Below are 20475 nucleotides of genomic sequence, written 5' to 3' on the forward strand. Positions count from 1 at the left end.
TAAACACCAGAGACAAAAACTTGAAGGTCGATTCTCAGACAACAGCTTCTAATATTTGTTTTAATGAAATATTACATTAAAACATGAGGCTGACATAAATCAATCTAATTTCATGAGTTGAAAGGTAAATTAATTTTTTGAGACTTAGAGCATACAATCCATTTCACTAATGACATAAGAGCTTGAGGTTTCAGCAAATTTTTTACATGCACTTCAATTCAATTCTGAGGCACAAATACATATTAGCTGAACCATTTCGGGTCAATGATAAGCCAAAACTTGCAGTTGACCTTTTCCAATAGGATTAGCTTGGACTCCCCTTCTTCTAAACTGAAGTTTTTGATCTCTTGCTACATAATTCTGTTCTCCAAATCCGATGGTATGTTCATCATACGAGAGGACAAACGAGGGGCATGGACAAAATGAAATCAGAAGTCTCTTCAAAACTACTCTCCGTCTCTGCAGAATATAGTGATCCAATGAGAGTTGAACTGCAGCAGTCCGCTGCCCACAAGTTGGTTTACTGTAGGCAATCAGTACAGCTGGTGGTCTCCTAACTTATTCAATCAAGCCTCCATAGAGCAGTAATAGCTTAAACGGTGAAATTGTATATAGCTGGGCAAGATGTGGTGGCATGGAACATACTAAACTTAAAGGCAGTAGGAGAATTTGCTATGAAATGATGTGCTGCTCTGTTAATGACCCTGACAATTCAGGCCACTGACTCCCAGGCATGCTTGTTGACTGATTTATTGGTGAGCCAGAAAATCGCTAATGAAATCGAATCTAACATTTAAGGCATGGTAATGATATAACTAATCTGATGTATCAAGAAATTCACCTTGATTGATTTCACAGATAATTGGAACAGGCATATTGAGAGCTTCCAAAATTTTGTTTATGGCTGGAAGTTCAGTACTATAGGCATGTGAATGCATTTTACACCAGTGCAATGATAACATCACTGGCACATGACTTTCTGAAAAGAAAGTCTCTGAATCGTTCAGATGGCGCATTTTGCTGGACAAATGCTAAGTGATTTATCTGACTTTTTATTATGCTAAAAGCAAATGTGAGGACAAATTATTTTATTTGACTTGATTTATAGAGGCCTTGACCTTAAAGGCTTGCATACTGGTATAGGTGGACGGAACCTGGTAAGTTTCTTCTACTGCAACCTTAAAGCATACATTGCTAAATCTAAGTGCATCATATCTTCAGGATTATCATCATATTCTTTATTTGTGTTATCCTGGTCTAGCTCAGGTTCCATTTCCACATAATACGTGCTGGGCAGCATGGACTAGATATTTATCTCATCCCTATTCCTGTAACACTACCTTCCCTGTGGGTAGACAGCGAAAAAATGCTTAGCTGGGTTGATAGTACAAATCTGTCATACCTGTGTACAGTTGGTTGGTTTAATGTACAGTTATTGACCAGGTAGACATGGATGACCAGTACTCATCTTGCCAGAGGTGTGGTGAAACAGATGCATTTATCAGTGAGATCTCCATAATTATGCAGGTTTGACAGCTGCATACACCTACACTTGGTATGGATTGACAACCTGACCAACCTATGGGATATGGATGACCAGACTGCTGGATAGACTGGTAGACAGCTGAGCGAGTATAAGCTATGACCATATCATATGATAGAGCATTACGGTCTGCTAAAAAACCATGTGTCCTGGTGTCCAGGCCTGACCACCATTCTCTGACATTTGAGGAGACTTGCCGCTACTGGACTGAATATAGTGGTGAAGCCTTATTAGCTATTAATGTATGAGATACAGAAACAAGCAAAAATGAGAGATAGACAAGCATAAACTACTCTGAATTAAGTTACTGCATCAGGTGAAGCATCTGTAACACAAATCAATGGTGTTGAAAACTTAGAAAATTGCGAATCTGCTGCACCTTGTTCAGCTTCTTCCACTGATTTGATGTTGCAGTGGGGAGGGGGGGCCTAACAACTTCATCTTCTAGGTTCACACTTTATCCTATTTTAGGTTGAATACTCAAAACACTTGTCTGTTCGGTGCTATGTTTGCCGATCCCCTTTTATCTGATCTTGATACTCTTCCACAGAACTGATGACCAGATGTCTTCCATCCACATGGTGCATATACTGCATGGCAGTGATGAAATACTTTTAGTACAGGCAATGTGTCCTCTTTATCCTTGATTTCATATACTTTCATCATATATCATTAACAACTAAAAATAATTAACAATTCAACATGTTCTAATGTTGCAAAAAAACTACTGTTTAAATACAAAATTAGTGAAGAGCAGGAAGTTAGAACAAAATATAATCACAATGTGCATCAATAGAAGCATATCTTAAGAAAAATCAGATGTGTAAAAGTCACACAAAAATTGGTCAAAATTAAAAAATAATAAACCATCTTTAGCAGAAACGTTAATGCATATTACAAATCCTAATTCCAGCTTAGATGGTTGAAAACCAAGGAGATAAAGCAAGATATTTGAGAAGAATTTTCACACTGCCTGTACTTGAGAGAAAGCTTAAAACTAGTGACACTTGTTAGATGCAAAGGGAGGTGGATAACAAGAGTAACTGCCCCTTTTCAATATGATAAAGATGGGAAAGATTAGTTTTGTCTTTTTAGGAGGGGTGGATTGAGACAATAGCTATACAAGTGTTTGCAGTTTTCTTTAAAATGTAAACTTTTCTGACCCAGACATATAGGAAATGCAATCAGGTTTTCTTCTCAAGCCCACACTTACACCATCATCTTTCCTTTGAACACTTATATTATTGTAGAAAACATTTTGTCAAAGGTTGGAATATCTAATGTACCTGAAAAGACTTCTACTATGAAATGTTCCATTTTCGATCTTGCTCTCAGTTAATTTTAGTTTTCACTCATTATTGACCAGGAGTGTGTATGTGTGCGATTTGGATTTTAAACATAGCTTTAAATATTTGTCAGTCATATCACTACGATGTCAGCAGTGTGGCAGTGTATAGCGGTGTCTAGCACTGGGGCATCATGCCATTGACATGTAGCATCATGTCCCACTAAACCATATAATCCTGACAGCAGACCAACCAGTCCTAACACTAATCTCTTAAGGCTGAGCGCCAAGCGAGGCAGCTGTTTGTATGATTTGTATAAGTCTAAGTTATCAAGTGGCTGGGGTTTGAACCTATGATCTCCCGCATCTGAGGTGAACACTCTAACCACTTATGCCAATGGAATGGTATATCTACCAGGATTTTTTATATATACCAATTTAGTTTTTTTGTTTTCAAAAGGCTAATAATTAATTGAATAAATGCCTAATTGTGTATTTTTATAAGCTTAATTATTTTTTATCTCTGCTGAATCTAACCTGAAAATAAATGTGTTCTTGGCATATATCTTGAACTTACAAGGAGATTGAGAGTTTGACATCATACCAAGAAGATTTCTACATTATCCTGAAGATGACATTTGTGAAAAGAATTTGAAATGCAACCTACATGTGCCTATAGTTCCCATTCATAGCATTAAGAGCATCCTCCACTTTGTACCCGCTGTATCTTTGGCCCAAGTCAAGAGAAATCCTCTCTACTATGGCCTCATTGGTTTGTTGAGCTGAAAATATAATAAATATACATAGACTGAACTAACTAATAAATCTTATCTTTATCTTGGTGGCAATAGCGTAACACATAATTTATAGATTTTTATTTTCAAAAGGCTATGCACATGAAAAAAAATATCAAAAAGAAAGCCACCTTAAAAACCCACAGAACACAAATATAATCAACATGTATGGCTGAGTAGCCTTATTCCACTTTTCATTAACAGTAAAGTCCAATCATCTGAAACATTTAGCAAATGCACAAAACTTGAAATTTCATATTCTGGTACAAATACAAGTATATGAATTCAGTAAGATATAAAATATTACAGAGCATGATTAACAAGTACTCAATATAGAAAGGACACAAAACAATGATAAAATGTAGAAATGTATGTTCCATGTAAAACAATAAAAACTGTACACACATATTTAGAACAAAGCCAGGAATAAAAGAATCCATTAATTGGTCAGTTTCATCACATTACAGTCCTTTCACAACAATAATAAAAAAACTATCACAAAAGCCAGTGTCAAGTTCAGAAAAGATTTTACTATACATATTTTATTGAAAATATGATTTTTGTTTTTATTTAAAATGAGAAAAGAAAAATTATAATAACTGTAATCACAAAGACTTTTTGGATTTCTCATAACAGGTTATTGCTTATCAGATTACATCTAATGACAAAATCAAAACTGAGTTAATATTTGTATTGACACCTCATTATAGCACTGCTTAGTGGAGCCAAAAAAGTACAGCAACAGTGAAAATTAACCAATCATTTCTTACAGTGCAGATCATATTTTTTCTCAACTTTATTACCAGTAAAACACGGACATCTTTGTGCATGATAATTAGCAGGCGTGCAGCCTATGATATGGAACTAAAGATAAGATTATGTCTTGAGGTAAATTAATTAAAAGCTCCAGAATACCATAGACACCATAGACACAAATGAGATGAAGCAATAGAATAAATGTGCTACCCAAAATTTATGTTGTAAAATGATGACTTAAGACCACATGTGAAACAATGTTACAAAATACAACTCTAAAACTGCTTCTAAAATGCAAACAAACCAGTGGCCACTCTAACATGTACATGACAGCATATTGCATATATCCAGATCAATCACAGAATAATGTGAAAGTTTATCAGAACAGCAAGTAGAACCAAGACCAGAATGGACTATATACACAACAAGTAATTGACCCCAATTTCATTAAAATGTTCTCAAAGTTTCTCCTCCATATGAGACTGTACATCTTCATTGCACTCTAAGTATATTATCATCTGTTGCTGATGTAGAATAGCATCAAACAACTAATAATAAAGATATTAACAAAACTGCAATGTGAGGAAGAAATTCTGAAATGTTTACTGAAATTGGGACCTGTAACTCACAATACTATTTGATACTGGATTCATGACATACCCATGGAAGTAAAATGTACAAAAAATTGTAAAATGCTGACATGAAATTTGTTCATTCAGAACAAAACACTCAGTAGCAAATTTACCTTCCTTAACATCAGTGACCTTTATGAAGTCCAAAAGCTGCTCCTGGTGATTCAACTGTCCAATTTTTACATTCTTCCCAACTGTCACCTGGAAACAGATGAGTTTGGTGTTTTCTTACTTTGCTGTTGACTCACCGGTAGAAATGAATTCTTAGAGAAAATACCTACCCAATCACATTACACTGGGAAATAATTCTGCTACCACCTGAGTCCAGTCCTACAATGGCCTTGAAAAAGTATGTCCCAGCTTGTATGGACAAAAGGAAGTAACTCTTACAGATTACCTTCTCTTACCCAGCTACATTTGCACTCTGTAGACTGCATATTATCGCTTTTAACCTGATCACTGTCTGAGACAGGATGTTCACATTGCAGAGAGGGTGTTAAGGGATTTATAGTAATGTGACTTGGCAAGTGTTTTCGGAGGAACAAAATTTGTAATAAAATTTCCTTTCACCAAATATATTACCCAATCACATTAATGTTAGGGTGAGAGGTAAGAGGAAAAGAAAAATTATAAGCATCCAAACTCTCCCTTAAAGCACCCTGTAGAGTAAAACATTACTCAGCTTTTAAGAGTAGAACTCTAAGAATATATACACGTGAACTATCCTGTGGACTCCTGCAGTCAATAAATAACTAAATCAGTACAAAGGAATGTTTTTCCTTGGTGAATCCAACCATAGTTGACAGTTTCTACCTCAGTATAAGGATCCCCGAGTGGCCGAGTCGTAGAAAGCACTCACCGTTCCGAATCACTGCCATCTCATCTATGTCGGCATGGGTTCGAGTCTCTGGCTTGGCTAACGTGGGTATGTGAGAAAGCCTGCCAGTATGTTCTTGTTGGTCTGTGGTTCTTCCCAGTGATTTCCAGGGTTCTTCCTCCACCAGTTATACTGGCCACTGTGTATAGCCTATCGTGTGCTGAAAAATGGCATTAAACCCTACAACAACAACAACCTGAAGATAAAGTTGAACCAAGACACAGGATTGATTCCACTTCAGGAACAGGGTTAGCAAGTAAGGTCTGGACAGACCTAAGTTGGTTAGCAACTCGGAAAAGTTTTGGTTGTAGCTAATGTCAAGAACAAATAATGTCATTTCAACAATAAGATGAGATCAGATTAATTAGGAACAATTACCAAATTTCCATTGTTAACTCATTAACCCCTGGAGATTTTTGTTATTTTCACCTGAAACGCAAGCAAGAAATACATTTCTGAGGCTGCTTATCAATTCATCCAAATAAATCTACATCTAAGAGATTTCTATTTAGCCAAATGTATAGTTGTGTTAGAACTTTGTTTTTCATTGGTTATTTTGCTCTCGTATGTACAGAAGGGTAAAAGTTGGAGTTCTTTTTTCTTTTTGTTTTGCTTATTGGACCCATCATTTTCATGTCTGGCCACTTTTTGCTTGATATCCCTAACTTATCCTGCTTTTTGCAAAGGTTCACCAATAGACTTATGTGCAATTCAGACCGGTCTAAAATCTAGACACAAAAACTGATTCCAACAATGGTCAAACCTTTTGTGGAAAAAAATCGGGTCTCAAAACACGTTTTCCCTCTGTATTTTGTAATGCAGGTAGAAACTCCAGATTATCTGATATCCTTGTAGAGCGATATCTGTATATGTTTCTGCAACACCACCCGTTTTAGTTTATCCTAAATGACAGTGATGCTACATTGCTTGGAACTAGGGTACTACCTCCTGATGCACAAATGTGGCACCAGGGGTAAACGAGTTAATTATGGGACCATAATTTGAGCTCTTAAGTACATGCAAAGTTTGACCAGATGGCTTTGTGTGTTAGAAATGCATGTTTCCCAAACTGAAATTGTCATCATCTTTTCACGCTAACATTTTATAACAGTGTTTACAATGGTCACTGATCTGATTTTCTACAGAACATCCTCTGAATCCATGTCTTTATCAGACAGAGACTACCATATATACTCGCGTATAAGTATTTTTATTTACATGATGTCACAGGTATGTTAAAACACAGATGATAATTCATTACGCCTACTATGTTAAATACCATTCTAAAATGTAGGCATTCAAGTACTGTATGATTGTTATCTCTACCAAAACAAAAATGCAAGAAAAGTGTCAGATCTGACAAAAAATGTCTTTCAGTGAATGTTACAAAACTGCAATGCTCACTTTGTACCCAACAGGATCATACTTGGGGTTGTGAAGAATCAGCCATCCACTGTATGAATTGCCATGCTTAGTTAAGTAAATTTTCTTGCCTGGGCTGGATATAAAAAAAGAAAGATGAATGCATACTCATTATAATGAAATTAAAATTGAAAGTCTTTCATCATGTTGACTGTTCATCTTGTAAAGTCTTCCATCATGGTGACAACAATACATCACAGATAAGTGAATAATGTGATATTAATTAATTGTGTTGGCATATATTTTCTGTTTTGGAGAAAATAACATTTCTACGGTAATAAAATTCATGGGTTGTCAAAGACATCCAGTTGATTTCAAAGAATGATTGCTATTCATTGAATCTGTATGTTCCTGTTTGTAGAAACCAAATGTAATTTAACTTTTCATAAATCTGCATTTTGACATTTTCCTATTGCCCTTTCTGCTGGAAACAGTGATGACATCTTTTGGTCAAATAGTTGCCGCAAGGACACCATGTCTGCACAAATTTTTATTCTTGCACATAATGGTTGAGGAAATGTTACAGACAGACAGAAAGATGGACAGATAGAAGGTATCAAAATATTTCTGACCTTTATTTTGTCAAAAGAGTGGTGATAATTTCAAATTTACTGGGATAGTTACTTGATCGTATGTATCAGTTTACTTTTAAAACTGGAAACCAATATAAATTAGTTATTTTGCATACAAGCAGCTGAATTATAGAACATCACTACCTTTCATGGTACTCATTTTCATGAATAAGAATGCTCTTTCAAACTATTCACTGAACAAACTTTCTCTATGCAGTCACTGTCAGAATACACAGTGCAATGTGCTTGATATTGTAGACTTGACTACAAGCACTGCACTCGCCCACATAGAGTAAGCACAAAATACCACACTCAATACATGATTTCTGTTATAAGAAAATCCCATTATAAGCTGTATTCTTTATGGTGTTCATAGACAGCATTAGAATGAGTACTGTATGATCATGTACTTGATAATAAGGTAATCACACTATAAGGCTGTATATTGTATGGCTCTCATGTACAGCATTACAACGAGTACTGTATCCTGTACTTGATGACAACGTAGTCACACTATAAGGCTGTATACTGTATGGCTCTTATGTACAGCATTACAGTGAGTACTGTATCCTGTACTTGATGACAAGGTAGTCACACTATAAGGCTGTATACTTTATGGCTCTCATGCACAGCATTACAATGAGTAATGTCACCAAATACTTGATGACAAGGTAGTCACACTATAAGGCTGTATATTCTATAGCTCTCATGTACAGCATTGCAATGAGTTCTGTTATCAAATACTTGATGATAAGGTAGTCACACTATAAGGCTGTATACTGTATGGCTCTCATGTACAGCATTACAATGAGTACTGTATCAAGTACTCCATTACAAGACAGCATCACCATAAGACTGTATATTCTATGGTTCTCATAGACAGCATTGTAATGGGTACTGTGTCATGTGCTTGATTACAAGGCAGTTGCACTACACGGCAGTATGCTCAATTGCTCTCATGCACAATGGACAGCATTACACTGAGTACTGTAGCTACTATGGTCTTATTAACTCCGAGTAATGTAATTTTTTCTCAATATAACTTCTTTATAGATAATACGACTGTTAAAGATATCATCATCATCATTGGCGACTCGGTCTCGAAAGACCATGCAAATAGCGCCCTTGGGGTGTTGTCTGTCTCTGTTGGCAACGTCTGCTGTGGCTGTGCAGGCCTATACGTGAGTGACAGTCCCTACTGCAGTTGGTGCAGACATACTGGGAAGTCTGCGTTACTGTGGTTGTTGTTGCGTTCTTCTTTCTCTTACGTTTCTCTGCCGCCAACTGGCCTCTCCTCGCATCAGCGACTGATATGCCATTGTTTACCATCAGTCTCCAGGTGCCTCGGTCCTCAGCCAGCTCTTCCCAGCCATCGGGTGAAATGTTGCATGCCTTCATGTCCCTCTTGCACACATCTTTGAAACGGAGTGAGGGGCGTCCGACTCTTCTCATGCCAGTGGCCAGCTGTCCATATAAGATGTCCTTTGGCAGCCTTCCATCCTCCATGCGTCGGACATGACCCAGCCATCGAAGGCGGCGTTTAATTAGCAGGGAGTACATGCTGGGGGTACTTGCACGCTGCAGGATCTCGCTGTGTGGAACACGGTCTTGCCAGCTGATTTTCAGGATGCGTTTTAGGCACCGTATATGGAAGGAGTTGAGCCGGCGTTCTTGCCTCATGTAGGTACTCCACGTCTCACTTCCATATAGAAGGGTGCTGAGAACGCAGGCCTGGCAGACTCGGACCTTGGTGTGCTCTGTCAGCGCGTTGTTTTCCCAAACCCTCTTTGTTAATCGAGCCATGATGGTGTTTGCCTTTCCAAGCCTTCTGTCCAGCTCCATGTCAATCGAGAGAGTGTTGCTGATGGTTGACCCTAGGTAGGTAAAGTTGTTGACTGCTTCCAGTGTGACACCGCTGATTTTGATTGAAGGGGCAATGGTGGTATCTTGCACGCTGACATTTGTTTTTTCCAAGCTGATTGTGAGACCAAACTGCGTGCAGGCAACAGCAAAACGGTCTCCCAGTCTCTGGAGGGCTTCCTCGGTGTGGGCCACAAGAGCTGCGTCATCTGCAAAAAGCATCTCCCTGATGAGCACAGCTCTCACTTTGGTCTTAGAGCGCAGTCGTGCCAGGTTGAACAGCCTCCCATCAGACCTGGTGTGTAGATATATGCCATCCGTGGACGTGTCGAAGGCGTAGGACAGGAGCAGGGAGAAGAAGATCCCAAAAAGTGTTGGTGCCAGCACACAGCCCTGCTTCACACCACTGTTAATTGGGAAGGAAGTTGAGGATGATCCATCATACAGGACTGTTCCCTTCATATCTGCATGGAAAGAGATTATCATGCTGAGGAGTTTTGGGGGGCAACCGATCTTACTCAGAAGTTCAAAAAGGCCCTTCCTGCTGACCAAGTCAAAGGCCTTGGTGAGGTCGATGAACATCATGTAGAGTGGTTGACCTTGCTCTCTGCTCTTCTCTTGGAGTTGTCGTAGGGAGAAGATCATGTCTGTCGTCGACCTGCCTGCTCTGAAGCCGCACTGTGATTCCGGGTACACACGGTCTGCCAGCAACTGCAGCCTGTTGAGAAATGATGCGGGCATACACTTTACCAACAATACTCAAGAGCGAGATCCCTCTGTAATTATTACAGTCACTGCGGTCGCCCTTGTTTTTGTAAAGGGTCACAATTGTGGCATCACGCATGTCTTGAGGGACTACTCCTTCCTCCCAGCAGCGGCAAAGTAGGTCGTGCAGTGGTTTAATCAATGCTGGTTTTCCACGTTTGATAGCTTCGGGCGGGATGCTGTCACTACCTGGTGCTTTGTCGTTTGGAAGGCAGTCGATTGCTTTGCTGAGCTCCTCTAAGGTTGGCACTTTGTCGAGCTCTTCCATGGTGGGCAGATTCTTTATGCTGCTGAGGGCTGCATCAGTGACTGACGTTTCTCGGGAGTATAGTTCTGAGTAGTGCTCCACCCATCTGGCCATCTGTTGCCCACGGTCTGTGATCTTCTCTCCCGTCAGGGATTTCAGGGGAGCGACCCCTTTCACTGTAGGGCCTAGAGCCTTCTTGATGCCACTGTACATGCCTTGGATGTGTCCGGACTCGGCACTGCGCTGGATTCCTTCACACAGTTGTTGCCAGTACTCGTTCGCACACTGTCTAGCAATGCGTTGGGTGTTACTTCGGGCACTTCTGAGAGCAGCAAGCGTCCGTTCATTAGGACATTTTTTGTAAGCTATGAAGGCTTTTCGTTTCTCCTCGATTTGTGGTTCCATCCTTGATAGGTGTGCATTGAACCAGTCCTGGCTGGGTCGTTCCTTCTTGCCAAACGTTGACATAGCTGTACTGTAGATGGCACCCTTCATGGCGTTCCACTTGGCTGTAGCGTCATACTCAGGCAGGTCCTGGAGAGCCTTGTTCAGGGCAGACACATACTCCTCCACCTTGGCAGGGACTGACATCTGTGCAGTGTTTATGCGAGGACGTCCTTTTGGTTTTGAGCGGTGTAGCGCGTGTGGCTGTAGTCGCACTCTGCTGCTCACAAGGGCATGGTCGGAGTCACAGTCTGCACTGTGGTAGGTTCTGGTGGAGAGGACGCTGTTAAGGGCAGAGCGCCTGGTGATGACCAAGTCGAGTTGGTGCCAGTGATGAGATCTGGGGTGTTTCCATGACACTTTGTGTTGTGGCTTACACTTGAAGAAGGTGTTTGTGATGCACAGGCCATGGTAGGTGCATAGCTCCAGCAGTCTCTGGCCGTTTTCGTTGGTCTTTCCAGTGCCATGATATCCGAGGCAGGTAGGCCAGGACTCCTGGTCCGCACCTACTCTGGCATTAAAGTCGCCGAGGAGGAATAGTGGTTCATTTTTGGGGCATCCTTTGATCTGTTTGTCCAGCTGCCCATAGAACTGATCCTTCACGTCTTCTGATGACGTGAGGGTTGGGGCGTAGACACTGATGATGTTGACAGGACCTGAAGTAGTGGTGAGGCGGATGGACAAGAGACGCTCAGTGCCCCCTGTGGGAGGTTCAACCGAGGCCAGGAGATTGTTTTTGATGGCAAAGCCCACTCCGTGCTGACGGGGCTCCTCAGGTTCTCGACCCTTCCAGAAGAAGGTGTAGTTTTCCTCTCTGAGGGAGCCACTAGAGGCGAGCCTGGTTTCCTGGAGGGCAGCTATGCTGATATTTAGTCTGGTGAGTTCTCTATCGATGATGGCCGTCTTTCTGGTGTCGTCCACTTCTCTGAGGTCGTCGGAGATGCCTGTACACATGGTGCGCACATTCCAGCTTGCAAATCGAAGAGCTGGAGTCTTCTTTATTGGTTTCTTGTTTCTTTTGTCTGGTGTGGAATTAACGTCTGCTTGTCATGCTGAACAACATACTGAGCTCCAGACACCCACTGGAGCAGGCAGACGATGGCGGGTCAACACCTTATTGACCGGGGGCTGCCCGGCTTGAGGCGGGCGATAGTTGGCCAGTGGGACACGATGATCCCTCCCACCGTCAAAGCTGACCCATGGCGCCCCTTCCCTACGCCAATCGGGTGGGACTTATAACCCGTAAACTGTCAGCTTCCGTGTTGTTTCCTCACTCAGTAGCGAGACTGGAGTGTCCTCTCCAGGGCGCAAGCCTGGGCGTGGAGTATGGAGATCCTGGGCTGCCCAGACGTCAGGATCCCCCTCTCGTCCTTGCTGGTGGGGTCCAAAGGAATGCTGAGCATGACATTTGGCACCAGTTTGAATGCAGGAGCTGCCGGAAGGAGGTCGTAGTCGACCCCCAGCCGCCTTAGGGGCTCGACTCCTGATTTTCTGTCTGGGTTTACTCCCATAGCCTTCCCTTCTCCCGAAGATATCCACAAGGCAGTGGAGCCATAATCCAATGGGTGGGACTTGGTTGGTTTTGAATCAGAGTTTCCTTCTCCTAGATGAACTGCCTGACAAGGCTAACGAGCTTCATCTGCCCGGTTTTGGGGTCAGAGTTTCCCTTCTCTTAGACTGGTTGCCTGCCAAGGCTAATGAGCCCAGTCTGCCCACCCAATTATACCGCCGGGTACTCGGTCGCGCCACACAGCAGGCTCTGTTAAAAACAGGGGGCACCGCGTGAAGGTGCTGCTGTGGACACAATAGTGTAGGAGAGGCCATATGCAAGTAACCTCCTGCCCCGCAGAGCGAGACAGTGGTCCTGCGGCGATCACTACACCTGGGAAGGAGAGGCTATGAGAGACGCTTCACTTTCCTTTGGCAAGCGGGACGTCAGGCCCAGGCCACGCACCCCCTAGATATAGTTAAAGATATACTTTATAAATAATGATAGCAAATAAACAACCTTTTTCTTTTTTCAATGTGATAATTTCAATACACACTTGTTAGGGTATATACTTGTTACTCAACACAATAAGTTCATTTAGATTTGTCAAGGCATTGTTGTGGCAGTTCACAATAATGGCACAGTCAAAGATTTCTAAACCAGTTTGAAACAACCCCTGTACCATGTACATGTGGGAAAATGTACATGTGTCTTCAGATTATACTGTTTGTCACTTCTTTGTTGCGGATAAAGCATTACCGTAACTATTCATACATAACATACTAGAGTGCATAAAATTACAAAACTGGCTCCTTTATAAAAGGTATTTAAACTAAAACCTTCTTTCCAACCATATCAACACAGACTTGAGTGCATCTATTTTGAGAAGGATTTTTCATAATGTAATCATTCACTTTGTATAGCTTCATTACAACAGTCGACTGAAGGATTGCAAACTTATGGTTTATTTATATGTCTACATGCTTATAATAATTTTAGGCAATGGTTAAATGGTACAGTAGAACCTGTCTTGAATGACCATTCCTTCTGCCAATAAATAATGGTCTTTCATAACAGGTCATAGCACTACATAATCGTTAAGTCTGTGCATGGAGATTCTGGTCTCTCAAAACAGATGGTCTCTAATAGCAGTGGTCTCTCAAGACAGATTTTACTGTCTCTGCTTCACTGCTTTTTTCCCCATATTTTCACAAATACGGGTCAAGTCAGAAAACAACATTACCCTTACAGCACTTCTCATGAATTCCTCCACAACAAAGCATTGTTGATCTTAAATAATTGCATTTTAAAGTTAAATCTAAATAAAACCATACCTAGGTTTTGCTTTTAATGAATTGTATATTTTTCTGAAAATATTTGCTCGATGATTCATAAAAACAATCTAATAAACTGGTAGGCCTACTTCCCAGATATCGCGATGCCCGCCATTATTTCCCTCGTCACTGATTCACTTAAGTTTCAAACTAATTTTATGCTGAAATAGTGTATTAAAGGCAGTTGAAATATCCAGATCACCGATTCTGGTCCTAAAACACAAACTGCTATTTAGATACTATTGTTAAATCTTCAAAACACAAGTTTGTAAGTTTTTATCATCAAAGGGTAACATGTGGAAATCGGGCCATGATAGATGAACAAGTAGGTCTCCACTTTTTGTTCTTGATTTTGACAGAAAAAAAAGATTGAGACCTACTTGTTGGTCTAGAGCCATGTTAGTTGCTAACTTACTCAGGAAAGGGTTAAAGATCAATCAGCTATCAAAACACATGCCAGTGAATGTCCAGGAGTTTGTTTGTCAGCATAATTGATATCAAAACCAGGCCTAGCTACTGATGGCTTGATGCAACAACACAATTATACTAGAATTAACCTGGTGATGGCAATGGGGGCATCTCAATAAGTATTTTCAGTCATCGTACCTCTAAACAAAATCACAGGGCAAAGTCTTTTTTGCTATCCTAACAGAAGGTGAAGTTTACATATTTTAGGCTACTTAGTCGTTCACTTCACCTGGTAGCATGACCCCTGCAGTGTATGATGTTGATGTATGCCTGGGTACACGTTCATTACTATTTACAAAAGAATAATGGCTGAAATTTGTTTTCAAATCATACCGGAAATGGTTGTCACTTTGACTTACAAATCTTGGCATAATGATGTGGTACACATAATGTCTGTTCCATTTTAACATATATGATACCCAGGGAAGGCAGTTTTCTAAATATATATCTCAGGGTACTTTGATTACACAGAGTTCATGTTAAAATGTTAAGAAAATTCTAAACTGCATCTACGGGTGAATACCAAACTTTAAAAGTGCCTTCCCTGGGTCTCTTGTATGTTTTAATGGAACAGCCCTAATGAATGGTCAAGAAATGATTTGCTCCAAATTCCTTGTGATGCTCCAATTTAAAAAATATATATAATGTGTAAATGCTGCATAAGATATATTTAACTTGAATTCTGTGTTTCTTAAACATATAACCCTACTCTTTGCCATTCTGAATGCCAACTTGAAGTTGAGCCATTTATGTAAGAACTGTACAAGGAGCAATGCAAGTTGGGACATATGCATTTGCCTTTCCAATTCCAATGGGTATGTACATGGTTGTATGGTCCTTATCTCTATAATATCCAAACAATGTCTCAGAAGTTAAGCCTTTTGGCAGTCATTGGGATGAGGGTCGTACGTATGGGTCCTGGTGGCCAGTGTGCCAAATACTATGAGTACTGGGGGCCAATGTGCCATAAATGGATGAATAAATATGTATTTACATGCCTGTAAGAGTACATATGGTATAAGGTGGGCATCAGTTTGAAAACTATGACTGAGCAGATAAGACCTTTGGGTGAATGCCTGATGTATATATAAATTTATAGTCAGTACATATTTTAATCTAGGGTGGTGATATAAAGAATTATATGTTATATCACTGGGAACGAGTCAGTTAATAACTGCAGGATATGGCACAAAGAAAACAGTCAGATGTGTTAAAACTTGGAATACTGAAAGCACGCATCAATTCTCAAATATGAAAGACAATCAACACTGAAGGTTTTGAAACTAATGTAAAATCATTTATATTTCTCACTCCATCCCCATCACAGGATCCAGCACTCTTGGTACAGTCAACTCACACTAGACTATTATTGTTCACAATTTAATTTTGCATTAAGAATATACACATCTCCCTCAATAACTCACTCACAATAGGGTCCAACAGCATATACTACACCATAAGTAAGGGTACGAGAAACCAATGGATCTCTGAAAAATCCGCTACATATTGAGAAAACTATGGGGGGAGGGGAGACTGGGATGTTTAATGACCGAATCTTTGTTTCACAATCATTCAACAATAACTGTCAATAACACCCTTTTTCTATTGAAATTGATCATTATTTTGTATCAATTACATTTGCAAAATTTCCAACATGTGAACGATTTTTAATGTTAATGTTTCAACAACCATAACGTGTACATGAAAATAACTGTGTATTATGTCACTGTTTTTTGTTTTCTTATTAGTCTGGTTCCCTGAGTTGTATTTAATAATATAGAGCCAAGTAGGGATCCAATGGAGCAAAGAATCAGACTAACTGCTCATACACTACCAAACAAGATTCCTTTTTTTAAATAAAAACTAATGACTTTCATTTCAAGAGACAATTGTCTACGTCAAAACATAATTTTTGTATTGTTCAATTAGTACAATATTGATGTGGGGATTTCATTGGAAGAAATAATGAAACTTCTTATCATCCTTCATATCTGTAAGTGCCAGTTCAGGAATTCTCTGAAACTCATTTTTCAGCACAATGGTCCATATATGTGAAACCAAAGTTCCTTAGTTTACAGATTATTAATTTTGCTTGGTTGCCTTGCTATCTTTGATCACAGTTAGGAATGAGTTGATTAATTTAAGGTAGTTTAATTATATTATGTAGAAAATAACATTTATAACAGTGTTCATCTGAATTGATTGTCTGAAGTGAGTTCACCTGACTTATGACCGGGGCTGCTAGATTTTAAGTATATAGGATTTGGATGAATTTTAACTAAGTTTTTTTATTCCATATTCTTTTGTTTGATTCAAAAGACATGATACTACAAAGGAGGCCAGCTTTTTATTCCATCAAATGGCGGTCAGCAGTTAATTAGGTTCTCAGAGAAATGCTCTCAGACATAGCTGTTAAGGTAGATTGACATATTTTACGTTTAAATACACATTAGATTTATGATGATTACACTTTAAAGGAACTAAAAGATAGAACTTAAAATACAAATTTCATGTAATAAAAAATTGTTTAATTGGCATTTAAATATTAATGTACTGCCTACACTAGGTGTAAGTGACATTTTCATTGATTAAAATTTCCTTAATATCTTTTAATTATGGTGTATTAAGAATGTCATTTGGAAAGAAAATTTAACAAATTATAAGAACTCTTATTAAAAGTTGATAACTTCATTATGTTGATTTTAAAAAATCCAGATCACACCAGGGCTGAGCAAATCCCACTGCCCGACGTCCCGGACTAGTCATTTTTGAAGTCAAAAGTAAACGTTGATAACTTCATTATGTTGATTTTAAAAAATCCAGTTCACACCAGGGCTGAGCAAACCCCATAGTCCGACATCCCGGACTAGTCATTTTTGAAGTCAGACAGGTAAAAATTTTCAAGTCGCTAATCCGGGACAAATGCTTTTTAAAAAAGTCGGGCTAGTTCTTATTTTTGTGATTTAATCACTATATCTACCTTTATTTGGCCAATCATCCCCTCCAGGCGTACTGAATACTTAATTCTACCCCTCTTCGTGTATGCATACATTTACATCCTGTTACGTGGCCGATTAATCTAAAGCACTCTCCGTTACGGATCACTGCCATCTCACCTGTCTGCATGGTTTCGAGTCTCGGATTCAAACAATGTGGGTATGTGAGAAAGCTTGCCAGTCGCTTCTCGTGGGTCGGGGGTTCTATCCGGGGATTTTACGGGTTCTTCCTCCACTGGCGGCCATGTTTAGCATATCGCGTGCTGAAAAATGGCGTTAAATCCTACAACAACAATAACAGCAACAACATCCTGTTACCGCTTGACTTAGACCAGCAAGTTGTTCTCCAATAAATAAAAAAGGTGGAGAACAAGTTGCTGGTCTACCGCTTGACTGCATATTGGGCTAAGCAACCAAATTGTCGGCAAATCAAAACACGTCAAACAAAAGAAAGCCATTATGATCTATTAGCAGTTTAGTAAGCAGTTTCGTTGCAATGAGTTTACTCAATTTAGATCACAACCAGCGGCAAACTATGATTTTAATCCAGTGAGTCTGTGAAATGAAATTAATGAAATGTACTTTACCGACACCAGTGTTGGTTTCTTTTATGAACTAATTAAATGACAGTAATGATTCTTTAATTTATAATTGATTAAACAGATGATTAACTTCCACGTGCGATATTGTGTTTGAAGCAAAACAATTACGCTAATTAATGAGCTGTTTCATTTCGTATTTAAGAGAAAATTGATGTTATGATTTCTTTATAAGTAGTTGTCAAGCAAGCTGATAGCTACTCTGTGGATAAAATGAGTTTGCTAAATTATTTTCCCAAGGAAGGTAATAATGGCGATTCGGAACAGGTAAATTTGTTTCAAAATGGAGGGATAAACGTAAGACGGATCCTGAGTGTGCAGTATCTCTTTCTGAGTGTGAACGAGGATTTAGTTCAATGAACTTAATCAAGACTTCTTTAAGGAATTCCTTAAACCAAAAGAGTTTAAAAATGCTAAAGAACATTTCTGCAAATAGAGCTTGGGGACTTTAACCCAGACACAGCTATCAACTGCTGGTGCAGGTGGCGGACATATACATGGACATACTTTCAAATCCGTGAGCTGAAACATATATACATAAACCTGAAGAAGCCAAATGTATAACAACCAATGTTTTTGAAAAATTAAATTCTTTTAAGAAATAATTATGCTGTATATTTTGTCTTATTCTTTTCTTCTATGGATTAAGTACATATGTCTCGTCAAATCTTGGCAAGTGATTACCATTTTGGGACCAGTGAAAAGTAAGGTGGGACTAGTGAATTTTCTGAAACCACTTGTCCTAGAATAGTGGTTAAAAACAGATTTGCTCAGCCCTGCACACCATAAAACAAGCGATACACCAGCATTTCAGTTACCAGTTTTGAACGAGATTTTCTTCAAGTTTAACAAACAGGGATCAATTTTGGGTATTCTCTGGTTTAAAAATGGAATCCATGCCTGACTCTGCACTATAAGCGGGTTTGCGAGTTATCAGGGCATGAGTTATTGAGGGAGTGGTGTAGGAAGATTTCAAGGACGTAACACATGTACATATGTACTATATTACAATAACCCCTGAAATGGCTGGGATAACAAATTTGGCTCAAAATTATATTTGTGACACTGACCTTCAAGTGAGATATCAGAGAGTTTTATTTATATAGCCATCTATTTTATTTCAACCTAATATGTATTCTCATCATCTCATGAGAGTACTACATATGAGAAAATAAACAATCAATATAAAGTTCTCTATTACAACCATATTAATGGAATGGTAGGAAGTTACCTCCAAAAGTAGTTCAATATGTGAGAAGATAAGCAATACACTCTGAGATCACAATAACACTCAAATTCTAAAACCATGCAAAGAATTATCCTAAATATGTTTTAATTACTCTGGTGCCATGGCATTGAAATCGTTATCATTAATTATTAAAGCTTATCAAAGCCTGCAAGAATTTAAATATAAATACAGATGTGCAATAAAAAGATAACTGTAGCTTAAATCTGTCTTCTTGTGTCTTCATTCTTTCTTTTATTTGATATCTACATATATACAGTGAGGCTTTAATTTGGCAGATTATAACTTGTGGCTTATTTAGCTGTTGTTTTCTCTTTAAATAAATTCTTTTTCTTAGTTTTAATATTTTATGCACCATGATTTACAAACATACATTTTTCAACTTATTCATGAACTGCATGTGAAAACAACTCAATAAATGTACCAGACTTACTTTTATAATTTTCACTGCTACCAGCCGTAACAAGGTAGAAACAATAGTTTACTGACTTTACTCTTAAGTAAATAGTGCATCTATTTAAATGTTTGATTCCTGATTACAAGCTTGATATTATCAACTTGAAAACTGAAATATGTCACCATGAATTTGCATTCCCTTGTCCATACATGTCACTACTGCCATGCATATCATGGATCAAAAGAATCTGATGTACTTACACCATGTGTAGCTGACTTGGATCAAAACCCATGTGTAGCTGACTTGGATCAAAACCCATAGGTAGTTGACTTAGATCAAAACCCATAGGTAGCTGACTGCTAAAAGGCAACACACTGCGAAGCAAGAAACTTGGATGCAAGTATTTAATAAAAATATAAGTAGTGAGGAGTGGTCTGATATATATAGCCGGGCAAAATGCTGTACCAAGGATACCAAGTTGATCTCTTTTAACTTTAAATTAATCCATAGAATAATCGCTACTAATGATTTTCTTAAAAGAATTAACATATTTGATGACAACAAATGTACTTTCTGTAAGAGTGAAACTGAAAGTATTGAGCATCTCTTTTATAACTGCAGTATTAATTCACAGTTTTGGTACCGTTTTATTGAAGTTTTTGCACCTTTTTGCCCAAATATTGCACATCTGTCCAAAAAAGAAACTTTTAGGAAGTGAACAACTGGACAGTTTGGGTAATTTTCTGCTT

The 20475-nt window shown here is 38.9% G+C and overlaps 1 protein-coding gene across 1 annotated transcript in view; it reads right to left on the bottom strand.

The window, feature by feature from the left end:
- Window positions 1-3491: 3491 nt before the first annotated feature.
- LOC149783496 (uncharacterized) overlaps window positions 3492-20475 on the bottom strand; it is a 96406-nt gene continuing 79422 nt past the window's right edge. The window contains exons 8-10 of the mRNA XM_089932854.1: window positions 7292-7385; window positions 5124-5211; window positions 3492-3610 (exon numbers count right to left, since the gene is read on the bottom strand). Of these exons, the coding sequence (XP_089788980.1) occupies window positions 3492-3610; window positions 5124-5211; window positions 7292-7385 (301 nt within the window). The remainder of the gene's footprint in view (window positions 3611-5123; window positions 5212-7291; window positions 7386-20475) is intronic.

This window comes from Sinohyriopsis cumingii, chromosome 14, assembly GCF_028554795.1.
Source record: "Sinohyriopsis cumingii isolate HCF-2022 chromosome 14, ASM2855479v2, whole genome shotgun sequence".
In the NCBI taxonomy this organism is placed as follows: Eukaryota; Metazoa; Mollusca; class Bivalvia; order Unionida; family Unionidae; genus Sinohyriopsis; species Sinohyriopsis cumingii.